Source organism: Seriola dumerili, unplaced genomic scaffold (assembly GCF_002260705.1).
Source record: "Seriola dumerili isolate Sdu_G_001 unplaced genomic scaffold, Sdu_1.0 BDQW01000138.1, whole genome shotgun sequence".
Lineage (NCBI taxonomy): Eukaryota > Metazoa > Chordata > Actinopteri > Carangiformes > Carangidae > Seriola > Seriola dumerili.
Window position 1 is genome coordinate 5173848 of NW_019174393.1, and position 26902 is coordinate 5200749.

Sequence of the window (26902 nt, forward strand, 5' to 3'; positions counted from 1 at the left end):
TAATAAACTATGGTGTTTTTTTGACTTTTTATGCCATAGTATACTATGACGTTTTTTGGCATTTTTATGCCAAACTATACTATGACATTTTTTGGCATTTTTATGCCTTACTATATCATTTCGTCTTATGCCTTGCCATACTATGACGTTTTCATGACCTTTTATGCCTTAATAAACTATGGTGTTTTTTTGACTTTTTATGCCATAGTATACTATGACGTTTTTTGGCATTTTTATGCCAAACTATACTATGACATTTTTTGGCATTTTTATGCCTTACTATATCATTTCGTCTTATGCCTTGCCATACTATGACGTTTTCATGACCTTTTATGCCTTAATAAACTATGGTGTTTTTTTGACTTTTTATGCCATAGTATACTATGACGTTTTTTGGCATTTTTATGCCAAACTATACTATGACATTTTTTGGCATTTTTATGCCTTACTATATCATTTCGTCTTATGCCTTGCCATACTATGACGTTTTCATGACCTTTTATGCCTTAATAAACTATGGTGTTTTTTTGACTTTTTATGCCATAGTATACTATGACGTTTTTTGGCATTTTTATGCCAAACTATACTATGACATTTTTTGGCATTTTTATGCCTTACTATATCATTTCGTCTTATGCCTTGCCATACTATGACGTTTTCATGACCTTTTATGCCTTAATAAACTATGGTGTTTTTTTGACTTTTTATGCCATAGTATACTATGACGTTTTTTGGCATTTTTATGCCAAACTATACTATGACATTTTTTGGCATTTTTATGCCTTACTATATCATTTCGTCTTATGCCTTGCCATACTATGACGTTTTCATGACCTTTTATGCCTTAATAAACTATGGTGTTTTTTTGACTTTTTATGCCATAGTATACTATGACGTTTTTTGGCATTTTTATGCCAAACTATACTATGACATTTTTTGGCATTTTTATGCCTTACTATATCATTTCGTCTTATGCCTTGCCATACTATGACGTTTTCATGACCTTTTATGCCTTAATGAACTATGGTGTTTTTTTGACTTTTAATGCCATAGTATACTATGATGTTTTTTGGCATTTTTATGCCTTACTATATCATTTCGTCTCATGCCTTGCCATACTATGACGTTTTCATGGCCTTTTATGCGTTAATAAACTATGGTGTTTTTTTGACTTTTTATGCCATAGTATACTATGACGTTTTTTGGCATTTTTATGCCAAACTATACTATGACATTTTTTGGCATTTTTATGCCTCGCTATATAATTTCATCTTATGCCTTGCCATACTATGACGTTTTCATGACCTTTTATGCCTTAATGAACTATGGTGTTTTTTTGACTTTTTATGCCATAGTATACTATGACGTTTTTTGGCATTTTTATGCCAAACTATACTATGACATTTTTTGGCATTTTTATGCCTTACTATATCATTTCATATTATGCCTTGCCATAATATGACATTTTCATGGCCTTTTATGCGTTAATAAACTATGGTGTTTTTTTGACTTTTTATGCCATAGTATACTATGACGTTTTTTGGCATTTTTATGCCAAACTATACTATGACATTTTTTGGCATTTTTATGCCTCACTATATCATTTCATCTTATGCCTTGCCATACTATGACGTTTTCATGACCTTTTATGCCTTAATGAACTATGGTGTTTTTTTGACTTTTAATGCCATAGTATACTATGATGTTTTTTGGCATTTTTATGCCTTACTATATCATTTCGTCTCATGCCTTGCCATACTATGATGTTTTCATGAAATTTTATGCTTTAATAAACTATAGTGTTTATTTGACTTTTTGTGCCATAGTATACTATGACGTTTTTTGGCATTTTTATGCCAAACTATACTTTGACATTTTTTGGCATTTTTATGCCTTACTATATCATTTTGTCTTATGCCTTGCCATACTGTGACGTTTTCATGACCCTTTATGCCTTACCATACTATGATACTTTTTGGCATTTTTATGCCAAACTATACTTTGACATTTTTTGGCATTTTTATGCCTTACTATATCATTTTGTCTTATGCCTTGCCATACTGTGACGTTTTCATGACCCTTTATGCCTTACCATACTATGATACTTTTTGGCATTTTTATGCCAAACTATACTATGACGTTTTTTCACTTTTTATGCCAAACTATACTATGAAATTTTTTGGCATTTTTATGCCTTACTATATCATTTCGTCTTATGCCTTGCCATACTATGACGTTTTCATGACCTTTTCTGCCTTAATAACCTATAGTGTTTTTTTGTCTTTTTATGCCATACTATACTATGACGTTTTCATGACCTTTTCTGCCTTAATAACCTATAGTGTTTTTTTGATTTTTTATGCCATAGTATACTATGATGTTTTTTGGCATTTTTATGCCTCACTACATCATTTCATCTTATGCCTTGCCATCCTATAACGTTTTCATGACCTTTTCTGCCTTAATAACCTATAGTGTTTTTTTGATTTTTTATGCCATAGTATACTATGATGTTTTTTGGCATTTTTATGCCTCACTACATCATTTCATCTTATGCCTTGCCATCCTATAACGTTTTCATGACCTTTTCTGCCTTAATAACCTATAGTGTTTTTTTGATTTTTTATGCCATAGTATACTATGATGTTTTTTGGCATTTTTATGCCTCACTACATCATTTCATCTTATGCCTTGCCATCCTATAACGTTTTCATGACCTTTTCTGCCTTAATAACCTATAGTGTTTTTTTGATTTTTTATGCCATAGTATACTATGATGTTTTTTGGCATTTTTATGCCTCACTACATCATTTCATCTTATGCCTTGCCATCCTATAACGTTTTCATGACCTTTTCTGCCTTAATAACCTATAGTGTTTTTTTGATTTTTTATGCCATAGTATACTATGATGTTTTTTGGCATTTTTATGCCTCACTACATCATTTCATCTTATGCCTTGCCATCCTATAACGTTTTCATGACCTTTTCTGCCTTAATAACCTATAGTGTTTTTTTGATTTTTTATGCCATAGTATACTATGATGTTTTTTGGCATTTTTATGCCTCACTACATCATTTCATCTTATGCCTTGCCATCCTATAACGTTTTCATGACCTTTTCTGCCTTAATAACCTATAGTGTTTTTTTGATTTTTTATGCCATAGTATACTATGATGTTTTTTGGCATTTTTATGCCTCACTACATCATTTCATCTTATGCCTTGCCATCCTATAACGTTTTCATGACCTTTTCTGCCTTAATAACCTATAGTGTTTTTTTGATTTTTTATGCCATAGTATACTATGATGTTTTTTGGCATTTTTATGCCTCACTACATCATTTCATCTTATGCCTTGCCATCCTATAACGTTTTCATGACCTTTTCTGCCTTAATAACCTATAGTGTTTTTTTGATTTTTTATGCCATAGTATACTATGATGTTTTTTGGCATTTTTATGCCTCACTACATCATTTCATCTTATGCCTTGCCATCCTATAACGTTTTCATGACCTTTTCTGCCTTAATAACCTATAGTGTTTTTTTGATTTTTTATGCCATAGTATACTATGATGTTTTTTGGCATTTTTATGCCTCACTACATCATTTCATCTTATGCCTTGCCATCCTATAACGTTTTCATGACCTTTTCTGCCTTAATAACCTATAGTGTTTTTTTGATTTTTTATGCCATAGTATACTATGATGTTTTTTGGCATTTTTATGCCTCACTACATCATTTCATCTTATGCCTTGCCATCCTATAACGTTTTCATGACCTTTTCTGCCTTAATAACCTATAGTGTTTTTTTGATTTTTTATGCCATAGTATACTATGATGTTTTTTGGCATTTTTATGCCTCACTACATCATTTCATCTTATGCCTTGCCATCCTATAACGTTTTCATGACCTTTTCTGCCTTAATAACCTATAGTGTTTTTTTGATTTTTTATGCCATAGTATACTATGATGTTTTTTGGCATTTTTATGCCAAACTATACTATGACATTTTTTGGCTTTTTTATGCCTTACTATATCACTTCATATTATGCCTTGCCATACTATGACGTTTTCATGGCCTTTTATGCGTTAATAAACTATGGTGTTTTTTTGACTTTTTATGCCATAGTATACTATGATTTTTTTTGGCATTTTTATGCCAAACTATACTATGACATTTTTTGGCTTTTTTATGCCTTACTATATCACTTCATATTATGCCTTGCCATACTATGACGTTTTCATGACCTTTTATGCCTTACCATACTTTGACCTTTTTATGAACTTTCATGCTTCAATATACTATGATTTTTTTTGGCATTTTTATGCCAAACTATACTATGACAGTTTTTGGCTTTTTTATGCCTTACTATATCATTTCGTCTTATGCCTTGCCATACTGTGACATTTTTATGATTTTCATGCCTTATTATACTATGACGTTTTTATGACTTTTTATGCCTTACAATATCATTTCGTATCATGCCTTGCCATACCATGATGTTTTCATGACCTTTTATCCCTTAATATAGTATGACGTTTTTTGGCATTTTTTTGCCAAACTATACTATGACATTTTTTGGCATTTTTATGCCTTACTATATCATTTTTTCTTATGGTTTGCCATACTATGATGTTTTTTTTGACGTTTTATGCCTTACCATACTATGACCTTTTTATGATGTTTCATGCTTTAATATACTATAATGTTTTTTTGACTTTTCATGGCGTCTTAGACTATTGTGCTTTTATGCCTTACAATACTGTCTTTTTTTTTATCAGTTTTTATACTATGGCTTTTTAGTGACTTTTTATACCTTACTATACTATGTCATTTTCATCAGTTTTCATGCATTAGAATACTATATCATCTTTAAGCCTTACTATACTATGTCATTTATATGCCTTAATATACTATGATCTTTTTATACCTTACCATACTATGATCTTTTCATGCCTTACCATACTATGATGTTCTTATGACTTTTCATGCATTACCATACAATGATGTTTTCATGACTTTTCATGCCCTACTATACTGTGACGTTTTTATGACTTCTTGGGTCTCATGTTTTTAAAATATTTTTATGCCTTTCTCTAATTTGACTCTTCGTGCCGTAGTAATGTCTGATGTTCTTTGTCATACTTATTCGACATACTACAGTATGATGTTTTCGATATTTTCATGACATAGTATATTATGTCATTTTTATGCCATACTACATGATGTGTTTTGACCTGTATGACGTTTTATACTATAGCTTTTCATGATATATTACAACATATTTGGAGATTTTTATGCCCTAACATAATATGCTCTGTATGCCTCACTAAACTATGACTTTTTATGCCTTTTATGCTTATGATGTTCTTTCATATTTTTATGCTATTGTATACTATGACATCTCTTGGCATTTTTATGCCATTCTATACTATGACAATTTTAGCCATACCATACACTTACTTCTTTTCTTTTTTTTAAACATTTTATACCTTACTATACTATGACTTTTATATGCCTTACTATTTTTTTTTACTTTTTTCTAATCTACTATACTATGCCATTTTTGTCTTACTATAATGTGATGTTTTTGTGCCTTACTATTCTATGATCTATCATCTATATATGACATATATGTCCTCATATCAAGAGTCATGTTAATATATGTGTCACTTATACAATGATATATTATTACGACATATATTCATCCTCTGAATATATGAAGATATAAGTTAACATCACATATATGAAATACTCATAGTAAAATGCAACTTTATTAAAACAACATGCTTATTAAAATTCTATGTTTGAATATTATTTTGTTAATAATTTCTTATTAAATTTAAACATACATGTTCAACCTTTATATTTACATGTATAATATGAACATATACTGACAGGTTTTGGGTTTTATATATATTCATGTAACATATGCCTATAATATAAACAGACATCCTAAAATCCATGTTTCTATTAGCTAGATATATATGTTTATATATGATATTGTTCCAATTTTTAACAGGTTTCGTATGTAATTTTTACATAATTAGGCTATATTTTAAATAATTATATGATTTTACTTCATATATATTTCCTATATGGAAATTCAACACATGTACATATATTACATTTGTCTATGGGTATTTCTGAATGTAAATTCAGATCTTATACCTTAATATACAGTTTAGTTGATGGCATTAAAAAGCAAATCTATTTGTTTTGGAGAGGTAGCAGGGTTGTTGTGTCCCTACCAATGTTGAGACCAAACCTACGCCCTTGATACTATAATGTAATAGCAGGGTTCCAGCAGCATTCACCAAGTTGAATTGAAGCCTTTTAATACCACACAGAATGTAATTTGACACCTGTTTTATGGTCAGACCAAACCAATATGACAGATAAAACCCTTGGGTATTTTATCGCCAACACTTTATGTTAAGGGTACATGAATTAGCAATAAGTCATGCATGAATTCATGATAATTCGTGTACCCTTACTGTAAAATGTTACCACATTTATATCACATTTTTGTAAGTACTTCCCAGCAGTAAGCAGCAATGATTCATAATAATGCAATTAATTAATCATTAAACACAACCTGGACCTGGATAAGCAGCAGAAAATGGACAGAAAGGTTAACCAATTGAAAAATAGCCTATTTATTTAAGGCCCACATATGAATTTTACATAACATCAGAAGTCTGGAAGAGTACTGAAGGTTTTCCAGACAGTTTTTGCAAAAATCACACACAAAAACATTTTATAAGTAACATTGCTGCTGATATTCAGATATGTGGTTAAAGGCTATTTTTGAGGAGTCTATGCTCTTATATGCTTTTCAAGGCTGGCATGTTCCCTCAAGTGTGATGACAAGGTCACAGAATCTGATGAGTTACTGAATAGGATATAACACCTGTTAGCTTAAAGTAGCATAAAGTCTGAAAGTAACAAAATCCTTGTGCCAGCACCTCTAAAGCTCACTAATACATCTCGGTTGGTGAAACTGCAGAGAAACCAAAATGTAAAAACGACGGTTTGCCATTTTATGTGTGGTTATTTGCTAACTTCCTGGACACAACACGCAATAAGTTGGCTAAACTCTGGTTGCTGGGCAACTGTTCAACAGCCAAGAGCTAATGGTTGTTTTTACACTTTGGTTTTTGTAGGTGATAAACAAACATGTTTATTAAATAGCTTTAGAGGTGTTGGTATGTGAATTTTTTGTATTCATGTAATTTGACAGGGCCAGGCTAGCTGTTCCCAGCTTAAGCTAAGCTAACCAGTCTGTAGCTAACATATCTAACGGATGTATGAGTGGTATCTATAAGCTAACTAATGTACTCTGTCAGAAAGAAAACAATCCAATATTTCCTTTACAGGTGAGAAAAGTGATTTCTTTTGTTCTGCCATACATTAACAGTTTTAATGTAAGTATGACTCAATTCCTTATGTGTTTTTAATTAAATTTTTTTTTTTATAGCTGTGAGATAGTGAAAAATGATAGAAAACAAAAAGATAGCCTACAACAATACAAGAGTCAAACTTTTCCAGCCACAGTTCAGTTCATGTCCAGTTTAACTTTTCTTATGACCTTTAGTACTCCACAATGCTGTCAGATTACAAGATACAGTATGGCACACACTAATAATGGACCAATTTCAAAGTCAAGACGAAGTACAGGGACATAATCAACATATAGCTATACACAGATTATAGACTTGATACAATTGATGTTTTCTTCTATTCAGTGCACTTTTATTTTTACTCTTTTTGCAAAACCTCTAATTGATTCTATCACATCAAACATTTAATTATAACAAAACATTACTGTTGTTTCAGTTTGTTTATCCAGCCTAGAAATGTCTTCAGTCCTCATGTCTTTGCTGACAACCCTCTCATTTAAACCAAAGGTCAAACAGTGTCAAAGCCAAACTCCTTTACGTGAGGAGTTTGTTGACTTGATAAGAAAGAAGATCTGACAGCTTTTACCTCAAGTATGTTAAGTCCTTATTTGTGTCGGTCAAGGTCTGGATAATTTGTTTTGATTTAATTCAGTTTGAGCAGCTGTCACACTATGGTGTTTGTCCAACGAGTGTCCTGGAGCTGATTTACCACATGAAGAGTCTTTCAGATTTTTTTTTTTTGTTTTGTTTTGTTTTTCCAGCTGAACTTGTGCTCTGGCAGCCTTCCTCACATCCACGTGGAGAACATTTCAGTTTGACCAGCTTGAGTAAGATGATGCAGTGACATACCAACACAGGTAAACTCAGAGAACGTCTTTTTGAAAAATTCATCCTGCAAAAATAAGCAGTTTAAGATGACTTAGAAGGCTATTTTACAGAAGGAGCTTTAAGGGAGGACAAGAGGCATCCCCCACAAAGCTGTGGTTGTGTGGCCTCTTCCAGACCTCCTCCTCCTCCTGTTCTTCTTTGATCTGTTCACACATCAGCTCTGAATCCCAGCCACAAGCTGGACCAGGAGAGGGAAGCTGGATCCTGAAGTAACATCACGTCTAGGCAGCAAGACCTGCAGGCAAGAACAGTGATGTAGAATCTGCATGAAATAATGTAGTTTAGAACGGAGGATCAGTTAATCCCTCTGGTCTGCACTTCATGTAACTGAGCAAGTCTAGTAAATAGCTTGAAACATCTTTGCCTTCCATGTTTTTCTTTCTTGTAATGTTTTTTTTATGCTTTTAATTTAAAAGTTTCTCTAGAAATTGAAGAGTAGGTGGAAGCCCAGTTTAGTATTTCTCTCCCACGTAAACCACTTATTATACAAACTAACGTGATGTTTTGAAAACAATCACACTCTTATGCATTCAAACAGTGATTATTCACTTAATATGATCATGGAAAGGCGTCAGAAAATGTTGACTCTAAGATGTTTCCCTGTTCTTCTAATGCGTAGATACATTGTCATTAATACAGCATCAGCCAAATTAATTAAGCTACATTAACCAATACAAATATATTCAGATAGGGAAAGCATTTATTAAGCATTGTTATAATTAGTGGAGTGATTATTATTAATTATTATTATTCTCTCAGTTATTGTTTCTTGCAGGTGTCTTAACAACCTGAGGAGTTTACATTCCACAATTACACATAAATTGCACATGATGAAGTTTTAAAGGCTGACAATGTTTTATGATTTAGTACGTCTCCATTAGGATTATATTAATGTAAGAGAGGAGCTTCATAATAACATTTAGATCCTCATACAGAGAAGTAAAACTGATTAATTGAATAGTCAAACAGTGGAATTAAATGATTGATTACTTGAGGTATAAATAAGGGGAAAAACTGGATGTTAATGGATTTAAATGGGGTTTAATAGGCTGAAGAAGTTGAATAAAGTGCATGAATATAATATAATATAATGTGGTGATGGGAATAGCAGTACCATCAAATAATCAAAAGCAAGACAAATTTGTAATTTTTGTTGAACAGCAACTACAGGATGGTGGCACATTGGATTTCAATAACATTAAGTGACCTGATTTAGAGCGAGTGGAAAACAGAGTCTGACTCAGTGATGTCAGTTACAAAGAAGTATCTACCTAATGTTAAACTCAGTGTTAAACTTCAATTGTTGCTCATTTTGTAAAAAATACATAACGTTACATAAAATGCATACCATTTGAAACCAGGTTTTCAGGGACTTGAAGGGAAGTAAAATGAGAAAGCTCAGTGTTAAGAGGATAAAGTTTATTGTGATGTTGAAAAATCAAACCCTAACTTGTGGTGCAGTAATATTAGCATCAATTTAAAGATGAAGATGGATTTCATTACACTCAAATTACATCCTTACCTGTGTGTGTGTGACTGCTTTACTCATACCAGAAGTTATATGGCGTTATTACCGCTCTCTGTGGGGAAAAAGAGAAACCAATTCAGTACGGAGAGGATAAAACATCTTTCACATTTTAACCAGCAGGTGGCAGTGTTACATAAAACCAACAGTTGTCTCCTTAAAGGCAACTACAGCTGCAGAATTAAAACACCCCTGTGTTTTTTTTTAGTTTTTATTTATTTATTTTTTTTAACTTGGACAGGTGTCACTATCAATTCTCTTGAGTGACAAGATAAGAAAAACATCCCATTTAAACTTCATGTTCTGTTTGATGAATCCCCCATTTTCTCTCTCGGGCTAATATTTCATGTACATCTGCCTCTTTCTCTCTCTTCTCCTCTTCCTCGACTCATTATCCCTCTCTCTCCTCCCCTCTGTCTTGTCCTCCCTCTCCGGTCTCTAGGTTGATAATGGCTTCTTCCTCCCAGTCATTTTGCATATACGAGCTAAGAGGCGACTGTGTCCTGGCTGATAGGGTGGCTGTGATTCATTTAGACAGGCTGGCAGCAAGCTGTGTAAACAGCCATTAGTAATTCATGACTCTGTCCAGCATCCCCAGGCTTCAATTAACCCTTGCTATTGGTGCATTCTTCCTCTCTGTCACCCATCTTTCCCTCATTGCTTTTTATCGTCCGTCCTCCTTCATCTGTATTCTCCCGTCCTTCCTGCCTCTTCACTGTTTTAATCATTCTCTTTGGGTCCAAGTGCAGTTGTCATCTTGTCCAATCAAAAAAAGAAAAATCTCATTGGTAACAGAAGCGAGCAAAAGCAGCCGAGCAGGTGGTGTATAACTTCCATCTAATGTATGCAAATTAATAGCTTGTGCATGTGAAATTATGCAAGAAAAAAAAAAGGAGGGACGTTTTAATTTCAAGCTGCTGGCGGGATGTGTGGTATGGCAGCAGGAATCAGATGAAGTCTTTGATGTGTAGTCTCTCATTACTGTATTGACATTTAAAGGAAAGGAAAATTAAGAACAAAAAATGTATCACAGTGAAATAAAATCTTGACAGGACCAGGATGATATTCAAAGACAGAGACACTCAGGCCTGTGCTCAGATTGATTTCTTAATAAGTTTAGTGGCACTTGCTTTGTTTTGTTAGCCTGTATCTCATTTCAGGTGTAATTGCACTGCAGCTTTTATTTTTTGTTGTGTATCAAGCTGTCACTGTTAAAAAGCATCCACAAACTATCCTGAAATGGATTTGGACTGACTATTACTGATTTGGTGTTTCTATATTGAAACAGCAACAAATCAGGTGAAGAATGTATTATGACTTGTCCTGGACTCGCCTGTCCTTACTCCAGATTTAAGTGCTGAAAAGATTAGCTGGTTAATCAGTTAGTCCGGTGTTTCCCAACCTTTTTTTGGCTTGTGACCCTTTAAAGCAAAGCCCATGTCACAGGTTGCACACATCTGTGAATAGCGAGCAGTTTATCCAAAGAGCAACCTTCCCCGATCAGCCTGACTCATTTTCAACTGTTAATTTGATGGCTGAAGAGGACAAATGGTTTGTGCAGCAGTAATACGTTTATTTGTTTTCCTGCAATCGCTCAGATTGATTTCAATCAGAAGAAAATCCACGGCGATTTTGATAATATAATAATAATCAGAATATATAATTGCCAGATTGATGACATGCTGCCAGCTCTATTACGCTGCATGGACAAAAGTATTTGGACGCCTTAACATCAAACCCATGTGTGAATGTAACATCCCATTCCAAAATGGCAAGGAAATGTCAGATTTTTTATAACCTGACTGGAGGCCTTTACTTCCATTCAGGGAGGTCAAATTCAAAGTAAAAAAAAAACAGTTTCTTGATGGGTTTGAAAAGGACCTGCCCCAAACTGTAGTCATAAAGTTGAAAGCACACCATTGTCTAAAACACCATTGAATGTTGTAGTTTAGAGATGTATGAGGACGTGTTTGGTCTTACTGTCTCCCAGCAGCTCCTCAGACATCAGACTGTCCTGGCGGTTTCCGAGGACGAAGGCCAGGAAGGAGAGGATGAGAGCATCCAGGATGCCCATGATGGCCAGGATGTAGGCCCAACGCACCGAGCAGGCTCCCAGTGTGTACTTGTCCGTCTGCTCGCCACACATCCGCTTCACCTCATCACTGTCCCAGCCATCTGGGTAGATCATGCAACCCAGGATCAGACATGTACCTGGATCAGGAGGAGAGAAAAATAAGTTAGTGTTTGTAGATGGCTTATTGGCTACCGAGGGAGGGCCTTGTTCTGGATTCGGAACACTGTGTACAGCATAAAACACATCAGTATTTATAAAAAATGCATAAGACTGAAGGGTACAGTACTAAGTGTAAAAACATTGTGCATAGGGGAGGTGTTGTGGAGTTTCAGTCACAGTTTAAGCTTGAAGTATAGTTAAAGATGAGAAATGCTTTACTAAAATATTGTTTTTATTTATTGTAATTTGATTCATGATGATTCAGGTTATGGTTTGAGTGCCAAAACTAACAGAGAAATAAAAGAATATTATACTGTACTAACATACTCTCTCTATTTACCCCAGAGCAGTTGCTATAGGGTACAAACTCAACCAACTCTCAACAGACTCAATTAAACAATTAAAATTGTTATTTGATTAAAAAACATATCCACATATTTGAATTAAGGAAGAAAAGAGACAATATAGCCAAACAGGGTTAAAAATTGGAGTACTTAGCAAGTGAGCAGGAAATTTGAAATAGGCTAGTTAGCTAAGTAACGAAAAAATTAATGATGAAAAATTCAAAATAGTTAGTCATGTATAAACTGTTGAAATACAGAAGTTAGCTAAAAGTAATGAATAAAATTGTTGAATTGTTGATATAGTTAGCCAAAAGCACAAAGTTAGCAGTTGAAATAGATTAAAACTTAAAGCTGCCAATCCACGTTGTAGTAGTACGAGTGCAAACTTGCTCAAACCTAAATATTGACAATTCAGTTGTAAATTACTGTTACATGGCTGAAACAGCTGTGGAGGTATGTCAGAAAAAAAAAAAAGTCTGGGAACCACAGCTCTATGAGAAATAAAATATATATTAGTGATTTTAAAAAGAGAAAGATGCAGGAGTAAGAGATTAAAATGAAAAGAGGGGACAGCAGTGCAGAGGCAGGACAGAGAGGTGAAGAAGAAGGCGGAAAGACAGAATATGTTGCCACACGTCACAGCACCATGTGGTGAGTCGGGCTGCCTCCATTAGCCGTCTGCTGCATGGCTGACAATGACAGACTGAGCTGTTAGAGAGCGGAGTCATCTAACAACACTTTTGCTGCCAGTAGAGAGCCGTTTTCACTTTCACACTCACTCACAGTCATTCGAGGCAATCAAATCATCTGTGGGTCTCAGAGGTCTGTATTTATTTGTTGACAGTGCTGCTAAGAGATTGTCAGAGGTTTTGTGAATCAATGTTATTTTAATTTGCACCTTTGTGAGGGCCAATTTGAGTTTTAGATAATGAAAATGAGGATGTTTTTTGGAAAGGGAGGATGCTTTGGATGTTTGATGGTTAAGACCTGGGGTTTGGCTAAGGTTAAAGGGGCACTCCACTGATTTTACACATGGCATCTGATATCTGTGGCTTCAGGGGAGCTTTCCAAAGTCTGACAAAATAACCCTGATGATGACTGTACATTTTTAACAGAAAGCCTGCAGGGTGTGGAGTCTGAAAGAGGTTCAGGGTTTATGGGAATTGTAGGATTGGTGATTTGGGACCTTTTTTTATTTTGGGATCACATCCCCTTGAAGGGGATGTGATGACAGATGGCTTTGATGTGATGTTGCAGCTATAAAAACAGCTTAGATTAGAAGTGTAAACTAAATAATATAGCTTCAATAGAGAATTGAAACAAGCTTATACAGAATCTATTGTAGGCTTATATGATTCAGACAGTGTGAAATATGATGATTTTAACAATTTTAAAACTATCAAAACAAGGAAAACTTTATGTTAAATGATATGTACGGTCATAACTGTATGGTAATTTTATTGTATGATTGTGTAGTATATTTTAAAGGCCAATCTAGGGATGGGCAGTGTTTAGTTTTAAGTATACACTCACTCATATGGCAGCAATGCAATCCTGCAGATACAGATCAGGAGCTTCAGTTAATGTTAACATCAAACATCAGATTGAGGAAAACTCGTGATCTCATTGATTTTGAATGTGGCATGATTGCTGTTGTCAGATGGGAGAATGAAGTGAGCAGCAGCTCTGTGGACAGAAACGCCTTGTTGTTGAGAGAGGTCAGAGGAGAACGGCCAGACTGGTTGGAGCTGACAGAAAGGCTACGGTAACTCAGATAACCACTCTGCACTACAACTGTGTTGAGCAGGAAAGCATCTCTGAATGCACAACACGTCGTACCTTGAGGCAGATGGGCCACAACAGCAGAGGCCACATCGGGTTCCACTCCTGTCAGCCAAGAGCAGAAATCTGAGGCTGCAGTGGGCACAGGCTCACCAAAATTGGACAGGTGAGGACTGATCTCCTTGTGTTTGATCATTTTGCACCTATTTTTACTCGTTTAGTGTCTCTTTGTGGTTGTTTTGTGTCACTTTTTACTCGTTTTGCATCTCTTTGTGGTCATTCTGCATCTATTTTTAATTGTTTTATTTCTCTTTGTCGTTTTGCATTTCATTGTAGTCATTTTGTGTTAGGTCATACTCGTTGCGTGTCTCTTGCTGGTCACTTGATGTGACTTTGTACCCACTTTGCATCTCTTTGTATTTGTTTTGCGTCTAATTTTATTCGTTTTGTGTCACTTTGTAGTCAAATTCTGCCCCGCAGTTGTTAGATTTAGGTTAAGGACTGAGGTCATATAAGGCATGTAGTTGTGATGATAGGAGCCACTGTGTGTATTATGTCATTCAAGGTCCTTACAAGTACAGAGGCAGTATATCAGGTTAGCATACTAATGTGAGCTTCCAGCAACTAAACAGATGGATAATCTCCGGAAATGTCAGAGACTCTTGCCCCTCCCATTCAGTTCGGCATATTACCCTCCTCTCCCTTTTGCTCTCTTTGTGGCCACTACAATAAGACGAAAGACAGAGTGGTACAGCAGTGAGGCAGAGACCTTTACATGCAGTCCATGTAAGAGACAGAGGAGGAGCAGAGATGTCCTGGGTGTGTACCCTCCCTCCTCTCTCATGTCTGTTTTTTCTCTCATTCATGAGTCAAATCCTTCTCACAAATTGTATCAATAACAGCAGCAACAAGCTACTGTAATAATAACCAGTATTGATGCAAAAGCCCTCTAATCCATATCCTACGCCTACATTTCCCAGAAGGCAGTGAGACTATTGACTTTCCCTCTGCCTTCCTGAGTTTGGAGATCAATTTTTTCAGAGCAAAGGAGAAAAAGCAGTTTAAAGCAGCTGCAGCAGACTGTTGTGAATACATTTCTTTATATTATTTTTATTAGACTAAACATCCTGTTGCAAATGTATTTTTGACTCACTGCCGCTTTTTGTTGCACAATGGAGACAAAGTGCTAATCAGGAATGTCATTTTTATTTGTTTTCCTGTATTTTTTTCATCTGTTTTTGACACAGCTTCCATCCTTTTTTTTGTCAGATCCTAACTTACAACACCTGCATGACAGAATTTGAATTCTTGGCTGTTCTGATCTGTAGGAAATGTTTTTTTCATCTACTCAAAACTCTAAATTTTTGCCATGTCTTTTTACCAACGTGTAGTAGTGTTGATTTCTTTTTATTCATATTAGAGGATTTGGTACAGTGCACACACATCCCTCCTGTGTAAACAACCCGCTCCTGCAGGCTTTCAGCTCTAATATTAATAGAATGAGCTGAACTGCACGTCATCTCAATGGAAAATCTTAAGTATCCCGCAGAGTTTGAGTAGAAGAGAAATACAGGAGATCAAAGAGACACTGGTTTGTCTTTCTGACTCTCATCTGAATTCCTCAATATGTCCATTTGGGTGGTTCAGGCATCAGCTTCCAGGAGCTGCAGGTGTGATGTCACAAAAGCAAAAGTGTAAGTGTAACTAAAGCCAGATATGCAGCATAAAAGTACATAAGAAATATAATGTAAAATTCCACTTCTTCTCACTGACCAATCTTATTATCATCCTTTCAGCTTCAATACCTAAACAATTCCTGTAATTGCACTTTGTTTCCTGTTTTAAAAAATGTACTGAATCTAATCTTTTTTTGCTGCCATTATCTGCAAAGATGAAAAGATGAAACAAAAATCATTTCTATCCCCAACACTGTCTCTAAAATAGGCTGAGGCTGATCTTTTATCATTTGCAAAATTGTTTTGTTTTTGGGCTTGCACAGAGTGTCGTGTAGCTACAACAATCCTACAAATGGCATGCAGCTACAGTAAAACATGCAGTAACAACAGGGGTAAGCCAATGGGATCAGCTTCTTCATCTCCTGATAAATAAATTCCCCTCATCTCAACATCAATTCAGCCTGCGCTGCTACAGAGCGAAAGCAGCAGCCTGTGCACAATCCCTGCCATAAATAATAAAAGATATTATGAAACCCTCAGACGAGGAATCATGTCAGCTCATTTCGAGTCTTCAAATGAGTGATGCTCTCAAAACGCACAAACTAAAAGCTCAGGGTTACATTTATATTGGCATAAAACAGCATTCAATGCTTCAAATGATTTAGGTCGACCGAAAAATCGAGCTCACTGGGTGTGTAAAAAACGTTCAGAAACAGGCTTCTAGAATGAAAGCTTCATTCAGGATTGTAGTACTCTAACACTGCAGGAGGTGGTTAGTAAAGTTGATTCTGGACTCCTGAGAGAAACTCTCCACCGCAGAGAGAGGAGGAGGTCAATTAGTGAACACTGTTACATCTCACCCTCTCGTCTCTGGTAACTTGGGAGGCTTTAGATCACGCATATTTCTTTCTTTGATCAAGTCGTTTTTGAAGAGCGGAATTATTCTGGATTCCTAGACAGTAGTGGATTGGTTTGGTTTTGCATACATGTTTTTCATTAATAATAACAACTGAAGTAAAGTTGAAGTCAAGCCAATTAAAAGTGTTGATATGGTTAGTGGATTAATTGATTAGTTCAGGGACACTATTTTGAGAGTTAATTCATCCATAACAGCAACTTAACAGCCTCTGTTGCCCCAGTAACCACACCCAGCAGTGATGACATCACAGTGTACCAACACACTCTGGAGTACACTTCTGCATCACTGCATCAAAAACAAGATTTTCAGTTGGTGTTAAGTTGCTGTTTAAGTTATTTTATCTGGTAAAAATAACAAGTTTCAGCTTCGCAAATCTGGAGATTTTTCTTTGTTTTAAATCTTATAAAACATTAATTTAATATTTTTAGTTTTTGGACTGTTTCTCCAGCTTCATGTCTTAACATGTAAAGAAAAGAGCTTCAAAGTTCATTCTTGACCTAGAAAATAGACAAAACGATCCAACCTCAAGGTCCATTTAGCTGTTCTGGAGCTTTTGATCATAGCACCAGATACTTGACACTTGATCTACAACATCTCCAGGAAATAGTGATGTCATTTGATGTGATCAAAAGCTCTAGAGGAGCATTAAAGAATACAACAACACCATTAACAACTAAACACTACAAACAACAACTACATGGGCCCAAGTTTTAGCCATCCTAAATAAAAAAAAAAACAACTATATTTCCTGAGCCTTTGATTGAAGCCACTTTCCTGACTTCGGTTCCATCCACCAGGAGAGAAACCAACAAATGCAACACACGGACTAAACCAGTTTTCATTGGGATAGAAAAGACCCTAAGAATAATTTGAAAGACACAAAAATCACATAACAATTCTATATATAGTGGCTTTAATTATCTCTCATGCACTTATATTTCCTTTATTAAATTTGGGGCATTTCATTATTGCATTATTCTTTTCTATTTTTCTTCTTTCCTCGGGTTTTGGTGTCATTTTACTCTGTTTTGACTGACCTCACGTCCCTGTTCATGCTGTTAAAATGTTCTTATTTAAAGCCCTTAGAATTGGCTCTGTGTTTGAAAGCTGCTCTACAAATACATTTTTACTTTCCCTGCTTAAGATACTGCTTTAGGAGGCCCTGCCAGGCTGCACATTTACACATCTGTGTGTTTAAGTTTGCATGTGAATGTGTGTGCTGCTGCTGCTGCTGCTGCTGTCAGATTGTTGGAGGTTTGGATCTCTCGTCTCCCATGGGTGCCCACTCATCATAGTCCTCCTGACTCTACACATCCATGGCAGTGCTGAGGGAACTGATTACGGAGATAGGACGGTATAATATGTAGTTCAGCTCACTATATGATATCCTGTCATTACACACATCTTATTATTTATTGATACTCAAAGGGAAATTATGTCACCGCATGGGAGTCAAGAGTCGCATAGAATAAGTTTGCCATTAAAAAGTTTTTCAAGCATCTTCTTACTGATTTTGAAAGCCCTTGATTTCTCTCTCTCTATAGATAGACACACACACACACACACACTCAACACACTTTCTCTCTCCTCGAAGGTTTCCCATCTGACAGCTGTTTGGCAGCGACCCCAGGGACAATCAGAAGAGGAGGTGTCATAATCTAGACTCCTGTGTCCACCCCCCCCCCCCCCCCCCCCCAAACACAACACACACACACATCAAGCCACTCATTATTATGGTGCATTTCACAGGACCAGCTGTGGCTGTCTACTTTGTTCGATTCATGTTCTTTTAAACATCACGCTTATTGAGGGAGTGTGAGTGCAGGTGCAGGTGTGTTTGTGTGTGTGTGCATGAGTGGTGGAGGGCTGGAGATACAGGGAGTAAGGCAGAGAGCTCATACTGTATGCACTGTGCATCAGCATCAAGGTGGACCATGGCAAATTATATTAATGGAAGTTAATTGGGGCGGAAACTGGCAGATGCAAGAAGGTATGAGGACAAAATACCTCCCCCTCCTCCCTCTCTTCACCCCCCTGCCCTGATCCCTTCTGCTCCACAGAGGACTGAGTGAGCATGTGTTTGCATGTGTGTGTGTGTGTGTGTTAGCTGAAAGATAAGGCAGAGGGAAGGGAGTATTATTTTCAACACGAATCCTGCCGCATACCACCCTCATTAACACCTCTTGTATTAGGTCCACCGATTCACAGGGTTTGTCTGTGCATTCGATCACCGGCACAGCTGATTAATGGGCTGCTGTCAAGTCACTTCACTTCACTTCTAGTCTTTGTGTTTCACAAAGTCACATGTTGCATGATGCATAAGATGGAAAAATTAATATGAATATGTGGGTATCAACTAAAACTACACTTCAATCACAGTTTCCTCTCTATGTAGCATGGTAAATAGCAGGATTATAGTGTAAACCCCAACACCACTTAATCCAGGGGAAAAAAGAAGGAGCACTGCATGCAATGTGTAAAGTGTATCAATGAGCTGTATAGTGTCAGTGAGCAAGATAAATGTAAATTAATATCAGTATACTGACAGTTAGTGACTGTGGACTCAGCCTGTGAAAACCTACCAGTATATTATCTTATTATATTATTAGGATTTTTATGAACATTGGCATCAGCAACATGCTTCACTCAGCGCTTCATTAACAAGCCAGGAGATGAAAGCACATCAGCTCTCACATCAAATAGTAATGGTACCACGGCCAGGAGTGTAAAATAGGTCTGATGATAGACTAACAATAAAAACTGTGGCATGTTATTACATGAAAAACGTCATTAATCCATCTCTCCACTGTAATGTATGAGTAAATATAGAGCAAAAAACAACAAAATGTGTACAAAGAGAATTTTGATTAATTAGAAACACATATTTATTTATTTATTTAAAGGAGCTATTTCTAAGTTTTTGCTATTGGTACATAGCCAACTTTAGCATTAACAGCTGTTTACTTACTAGTCTAGATGAAATGTTGTGAGTTCATCAAAAATTATTCCTTTACTCGACAAAAGCTGTGTCCAGTGGTGGAAAGCAACGACAATATTAACTCTTCGTTTCCTTCTATTTCTATCACTTAGTTAGCATACTAACCAGTTGCTGCAGCCTGGTTGGCCTGCCTTGTAACTTTCAGATACCGAGTCACTGTAGCCTCCAGTCTTCCCTTAAGAAGTGCGCTGCTAAAAAGGACATACTATAACATCTTGTCTTGTAAATGCAGCGATGCCTGAAGCTCTTGTCAAGAATGAGTAAGGAAGTAAACAGTTGTTAATGCTAATGTTGGCTATGTAACAATAGCAAAACTTACAAACAGCTCCTTTGCATAAATAATGTTTTTTTTTTCTTACTTTCTTAATAAAAATGTAAATTCATGTTTCAATTTTTTGGTATGTTTTTATTTTAAAAAGGTCCTATAGTCTAAAAGTTTCATAAAAAGAAAGGTGATTTATAACTGTAATTTCTGTTAAGGACAATTGCCATATATTTCCAGTAAATTTCCTTGGTAAATAACAAAATGAAAAACCATCAATGAAAAACATGACAGCATCAACTGTCTAAACCAAATTTAAACTTTTAAGCAAAATGGACAATTAACATGGCAAAATATAAATGACACCAATTTAGCAAGAAGCTAAACTTCCCTTCCCTGTTCACAGTGTAATCCTGACAGGGAGCTGTCCATTCACTGTGGTGCTGAAATGTTAATGAGTGGATGTGGTGACGGCTGTTTTCAGCCTCAACAATTCGCTGTGATTTAGACACTGACTGGGGTCACTCGGGGCCACCCAGGCTGAAACAAAGAGACCTTCTGCATGCCCTTGTTTCTTTCCCTCTTCACCTTCTATAACAAACAATACCATGTTGCTGTTGTCACTGTGGATGATAAGGAGGGAGAAGGGGAAGGAGAGGTGAGGAAGATAAAGCAAAGATGAAGTGACAAGACAAAAGTGAGGAGAAGAAGGAGAGGAAGAAAGAATAAAGACAGGAAATGAGGAACAAATAGTAGAAGAGACAGGTGGTTGATGTATGTAGCTCAGGCTTAAAATAACATTAGAGGCTGTGAGGTGTTTGTTTGTGAGGATGTGTAACATTACAGGAAAACAATAAGGAATGAGGATGAGATGATTAGAATCATTAGATATCGGGAGAGAGCCTGAAAATCGGATATTAATATGAGAAGATATATGTGTGATGTATGTTTGTTTCATTCATGTGTCAATTTCAGGTGTGGGCTGAGACGACAAGGCAGAGCGGAGGGGGAGTTAGCACTGGAGGAATGAGGCAGGAACAAGGGTTACAAGATTGGAATCCCAATACCCCTGATCTGAGACATGAAGGGAATGAAAGTCGCTGTTTAAAAATGCAGCTCCAGACAGAGCACGCTCCTCCTTCAGAGAATAGCACACAGACAGAGAAACCACACTTCAGAGACATAAAGCAGACTCACTTCAGTCAAGTCAGGGGGAAAAAAGACTAGCTAATCCACTTTTTATTTATGCACTATAGGATGCCCTCCACCGTTAGACTGTTCTCATTCAGTTTATTGAAAAGCAAAGTAAAATTTTACCCAGTGTCAAACACAAGGTAGTTTGGGGACGGTCCCTTGAGAAGGGAGAGCAATAAAATTGATTGAGGATCAAATTTACAATCTAATCATCTCTGAGCAGAGGGAGGCGCAGCAGCTCAGGCCTGTTCTGAGAGCAGGCCAAACACAAGTGCAAGAGTTATTATATTATTAGTGCTTTATCAACATCAAGGGAGAAACAGCTGACTTTGATTCAAGGTCATACACACCTTCATTTAAAGCTAATGTAATAGTAGAAACTCGGCAGAGGGTAATTGACCCCCCCCCCCCCCCCCCCAGGTTCTATATTAATACTGTGAAAATATCAAAGCCTCAGTCCACAGAGAAATGCACACAGCCTGTATTCAGAAACTGAGCCTTAAAACCAGCCGTCAGGACTTATGTAACTTTGTGATGTCACAACAAAGCAGTCATCGCCCTCAGCCATGCCCCAAGCCCAGTTTAACCAGACCCACCATCCAACCTTGAAGGATTTGGTTTCTTTGGCATGTTTTCCTGAACTCTGCCATATTTTATTCGATCCATCAGAAAGTCAGTCAGCCAATCAGCAGAGAGGCTCAGAGCCTCCTCTCTTTTGATTGGCTCATGACCTGTTGTTACTAGAGCTCCAGAGAGAAGCCTGAGGGAGGAGATATAACTGAGATGGTTTTCGGTTCTTAAAACCACAAATCTATCTAGACATCATATCTTGTTATCGATCAAAACCTAAAATAAAACACTGGAAAAGTGTAAAATATGTAACCTTCAAATCAAACCTGTAAAAGGCTTGCATATATTAACCTGGCTTTATAATACATGATATACATGTCCCATGGTAAAAGTTAGCATTCCCCCTAGTCCATGATCCAAGTAGAAGACATAGAAATAAACGTAGGGAGTGTAGGGAACAAAAATGAATAAGGGAAACATCATTGTTCTTGCAAAGCAGTGAAGAGCTAATTATAACTTGGATGATAAGAATGATAAGGAAAAATATAAGATCAGACATAATCCTGTTTAGCTGCTTAGCTCACACACTTGGACAACCATGACCAATATAAGTTATGTTTTACTGTTCCTATATTCACATCTGTTTTTCAAATAAAGTTCAAGAGAAAGAGCTTTTAGTACGAGGACTCACTAATAAGTCTCTATTATTGTAAACTAAGCCAACACATGGTTTAACTATGTAGTAGCATCTAAGACCGGCTTCCACACAGTGGGAAGATGTTACACAGGGGATGTGCTGCTGTGAACAGAGTTTATTTTTAACGTAACTTGTAACCCAAAATATAAAGTGCTCCCTTAGTTGTGTCAGTGTTAAGTTAGTTAGCCACACACGCTAAGTGCTGTGTTTACTGCAGTGACTGTTTAAACTGTTCCTGTTTTCAGTTTTAGAAAGGCTAAAAAAAAAAAGAAAAAAAGACACCATCCTCCAAACTCTTTAAATTACAGCAGAGTAAAAATAAAAAGAGTAAAATAACAGTATTTGCTCTTACTACACCCCCACGCACATACCACCTCAACATGTGGAGAAACCCATTAAAGCTTGACATGTGATTGGACAATTGCTGTTAAGAGGGGGGCAGATGAGGCTACTCCTTCGAAGAAAATGTTAAATAATATAAGTTCATGTAATGACAATGGCTTGAAGCCTCATAGTGTATGATGATGTGAGAACAAAGCCTGCACAAATGTGATGCTCACAAGTGTGTAAGCAAATGAGGATTATTTTAAGATACCTCCAGTGGCCCTTTTTAAAAACCCCTCAGCAAAGGCAGCACCGCAGAAACAAAGCTTTTCTTCTTTTTGTGATAATCTGCATAAAAGTTATTACGATAATCCTCCTGGGCAGAGGTATTGTTCTCCTCCTTCTGATGCTTCCTCTCATGCATGAGGCCCCCTGCTGCCTTACAGTACACAGGAGACGATTTCAGAAGTTGCATCCAAACACTGATGCCGCCTCAGATTTTGTAGCGCGTCTTGTTTGAAGTCAGTCCTAGTTGGAACACTCTTCTTCTTCTTCTGAGTTTTCAAACCAGCTCTAATCAAAGTTTCCTCTGATTTCTTCGGAGCACAAAACATGTTCGGGACTGAGAGGTCGCTCCCTACGTCGAGGATCCAATCAGCACTTGGAAAGGGGGGGGGGGGGGGGGGGGGGTGTGCTGCCTGCATCGCCATGGAGACGGGCTGCCTGCAGTCACTGCTCCAGCTGATATGTGGATTTGTACGGATGACTACAAGTGTCAGGACTACACCAACACCGGAGTTCTGTGGTGTGAATGTGTCACAAAAAGCCTCTCTTGTTTTCTCCCTCCATCCCCCTTCTATGTCATCTCTTCTGGTGAATAAAGCCCTGCCATATGTCCAAACCCTCCGGAGCAGTCTGCACACTAATATGAGCAACATATCCTCACACATGCGCATAATCCAAAGCAGATTTTGTTCTCTGGAAGTACAGGAGGACCCCCCTGTTTTTCCTCCAACAAACCTATGGGGGGGGGGGGTATAGGGTGATTTAGAACAGGTGTTCCCATTAATTAACAGCTCCCACTGCTGAACCTGAGGAGTAAATCTGCCAAACAGGCTCCACTCTTCATCCCAGACAGAAGAAAAACACGTGTTAAGCCTTGTATGGCCGCTGTCAGTAAAGCTAAAATCCCCCTACAGTGATCGTGTTTGTGAAGCTCAATACTGCCATGGCTCAGCGGCGGGCATGTGAGGTGAGAGGCAAGGAATAAAACAACAGGAACACATTTTTTTCCTCTTCTCATTTGGAGGGTAAGGAAAAGCCCAGAGAGAAGCCCAGATGGTCAGATTTCATTTAGAACAATCAATCCACTGAATGTTTGATTCACAATAATCCCAGGTATGTTACATGTGCGATCAATCGCCATATCATCTAAGTGCTCTCTCTTCTCTTAGCTCCCTCAGACGTGGTGACAGCGTTCTTGAAGTGGTAGACAACTTTGGCAGTTCTTCTGAATCTTTAACGGTTGTCCTTATTTTCTCTCCAAAACCGTCTGCCTTTGAAGTCGGGCCGAGGGGATTGCTCTACTCCGTTTCAGTAACTTCTAATGTGTCTCTGATCTGTGGTGATGGCAGAGAGTACATGTTCCCCTCTTCTTTTTTTTTTCCCTTTCTTTCAAGCCTTCCCCTCCTCTTCTCTGACTCCCTCTCTTTCTGCAGCACTGATCTCTAATGACTGATGATGTGAGGGGAGGAAAAAAAAAAAATTCAGAGCACTGTCTCACTGAGGCATGAAAGGCGAAACGCAAGCTGGTATGAATGGGGACAATGGTGGCATGCTGAGCTGTCCCACCGATGGGTCAGTCGGTAGAAGCTCCTGTTGACTACGCAGCCTAACCACAAGGTCTATTTACTGTTCTGGAGCTTTTGACCTTATTGCACAGTCTCCTCGGGCAGATGAAGTTGTAGATGTTGGAGTACTTAAAGGACTTCTGGGGTGGCTGTGGCTCAGGAAGTTTATCAGTTCTCATCTAAGCGCCTCACAGGGTTTATTTAGTAGCTGTTCTGACAAAAAGAAGTGCAGATCCCAAAGTTTCCAAATATGTCAAATGGTAAAGTGGTAAAGCCATACCAGTTTGTTGACTGTGTCTGAAATCATTCCCTATTCATTCTATAGTGCATTATAATTAACTTCTGCTATTTTATTTGAGTGTGAAATTTACAGTGCCCTGCAACAGAATAAAAAAAAAGTGAAATAAGATAAATAATAAATATTTTGTAAAAGCAAAAATTGCTGTTGTGTGACTCAGTGTTGACGCAAAAACTGCTCGCTATGAAGTATTTAGTGAATGAGTGAACCTGCAGTTTCCATGTATGTAAATCCAATATTCACTACGTTTTATCTCTGTTTTCTAACTCCTGAGGGAAACATCTGGCTCTTCAGCTTCTAAATGCTCCTTCTGTGGACAGTGGGTTTTTAGAGGTTTGTCACTGTTCACAGCTGTGGCCAAAAACTACACTGATGCGAATGAACCAAAACATTAAAGCTGCAGGTCATAAAACCAAAACAGTGAGCTGAAAGCTGCTAAAAGATTCTGCAGAGCTGAGAGGAACTGCAGAGTTGGCAGATAATTGCCTGTGGGTTCACCATTATCCGTAATGGCTTTCACATTACTTCTAGTCCCTTGATCCATTTTTAATAGACAAATGTTGATATTCGCAGCTTTAAAGTAACTTGAGACATAAAAGTGTTGTAAAGCTTCTTGAGATGTTGTCACTCCTGCACTGATGTGAGAGGTGAAACCCTCTTCTGGTCACTTATCATGCAGCTATGATACTTCACAGCTCCAGGACCGCTCTCCTGACCTGTGCCTGTGACCTGAAGAGAGCAGACGGCTTTATGGATCAGCCAAATCGAGTGGGGTGAGGGACACTTGAATCTATGTACGTTGTCATGGAGACACCTTGAACCTTGAATCATTTCCCAGAGTGAATCCTCTCTGTCTGCACCTCCTGAAGGACCCCGCTGATTCCAAACAGCTCGCTTTGGCGATCTCTCGGAGCAGGGAGTGATAAGATGCTGCCAGCAGCAGTGGCGGCATCAGCAGCACGGAGAGACGTTTCCATGGCAACCGGCAAGCTCGGAGGGAGGAAGAGCACTAATGGGCGGCTGAGGTGGCTGCGAACATCGCTGAAACAACACACGTCCCCTCTCTTGCTCCGCACACACACTCAGCCTGTGTTCTCTGATCTGTGACCTTCGAAAAGATGGTGTCTGTAAACAAACACACTGCAGAGTAGAAGAACTGTTAACCCACACACACACACACACACACACACACACACACACACACACACACGCCTGAGAAAACACTTCCCTCAGAGCCTATAAGAGCATCCTCTGAGTGCAGCGAGGAGCATTGTTCCTCTGCTATTTCCCCGGTGTAACCACAAGTAAGTCCACTGGGATGCAAACACTCCCACGGCTCAAACTCCTTAACTCCCCCCGCTAAGTTTATCAAATAACAACCCTCGCTGCGCCGCTACATGAGCTCTGGAGCCTTTTGATGTCCTCTTCAAGCTCGAACCTCATTTGTATTCTACTTATGCCACCAGTTTTCACTAAGCTTTCTTTGATTCAATCCCCCCGCCAACATGATTTCAAATGTTAACATTGTTAGTCATGTTTTCCACACAGCATGGCGCACCTCCTATTTTTGCAGCTCAATACCACTGTTATAATTGTCGACGGATGATCAGTGTAATTAGGCGTTTTCCTCAGAGGGAAAGCAACGGGAGTAGACGCCTTGTGGCTTTGCAAACTGATTTAAATGGATTTGGGTTCAGTCTGTCCAATTCAGTCTTTTTATGCAAGAGGTAATTTCAGCAGGAAAACATCAGGTAGACATTTATGACTCAGTAACACCTGTCATGTTTCGATTCACTCAACCTAAGGAAGCACTTAAACTTCCCCACTGTGGCCACAGACAGTCCAGGAGAGTAGTATATTCTGGATGTTTTCAAGTCTGTAAGATTGCTAAAAGGCTGCAGTCATCAAACATCTGCCTCATCTGATATGAAGTT

The 26902-nt window shown here is 37.6% G+C and overlaps 1 protein-coding gene across 2 annotated transcripts in view; it reads right to left on the reverse strand.

Moving 5' to 3' along the window:
- Positions 1 to 9832: 9832 nt before the first annotated feature.
- The window catches only part of lhfpl3 (LHFPL tetraspan subfamily member 3), a 35831-nt gene continuing 18761 nt past the window's right edge, over positions 9833 to 26902 (reverse strand). For both annotated transcript variants that reach the window (XM_022749178.1, XM_022749177.1), the window contains 2 exons: positions 11802 to 12032; positions 9833 to 9876 (listed from right to left, as the gene is read on the reverse strand). In XM_022749178.1, coding sequence (XP_022604899.1) covers positions 9854 to 9876; positions 11802 to 12032 — 254 coding nt within the window. In that variant the 3' untranslated portion in view covers positions 9833 to 9853. The remainder of the gene's footprint in view (positions 9877 to 11801; positions 12033 to 26902) is intronic.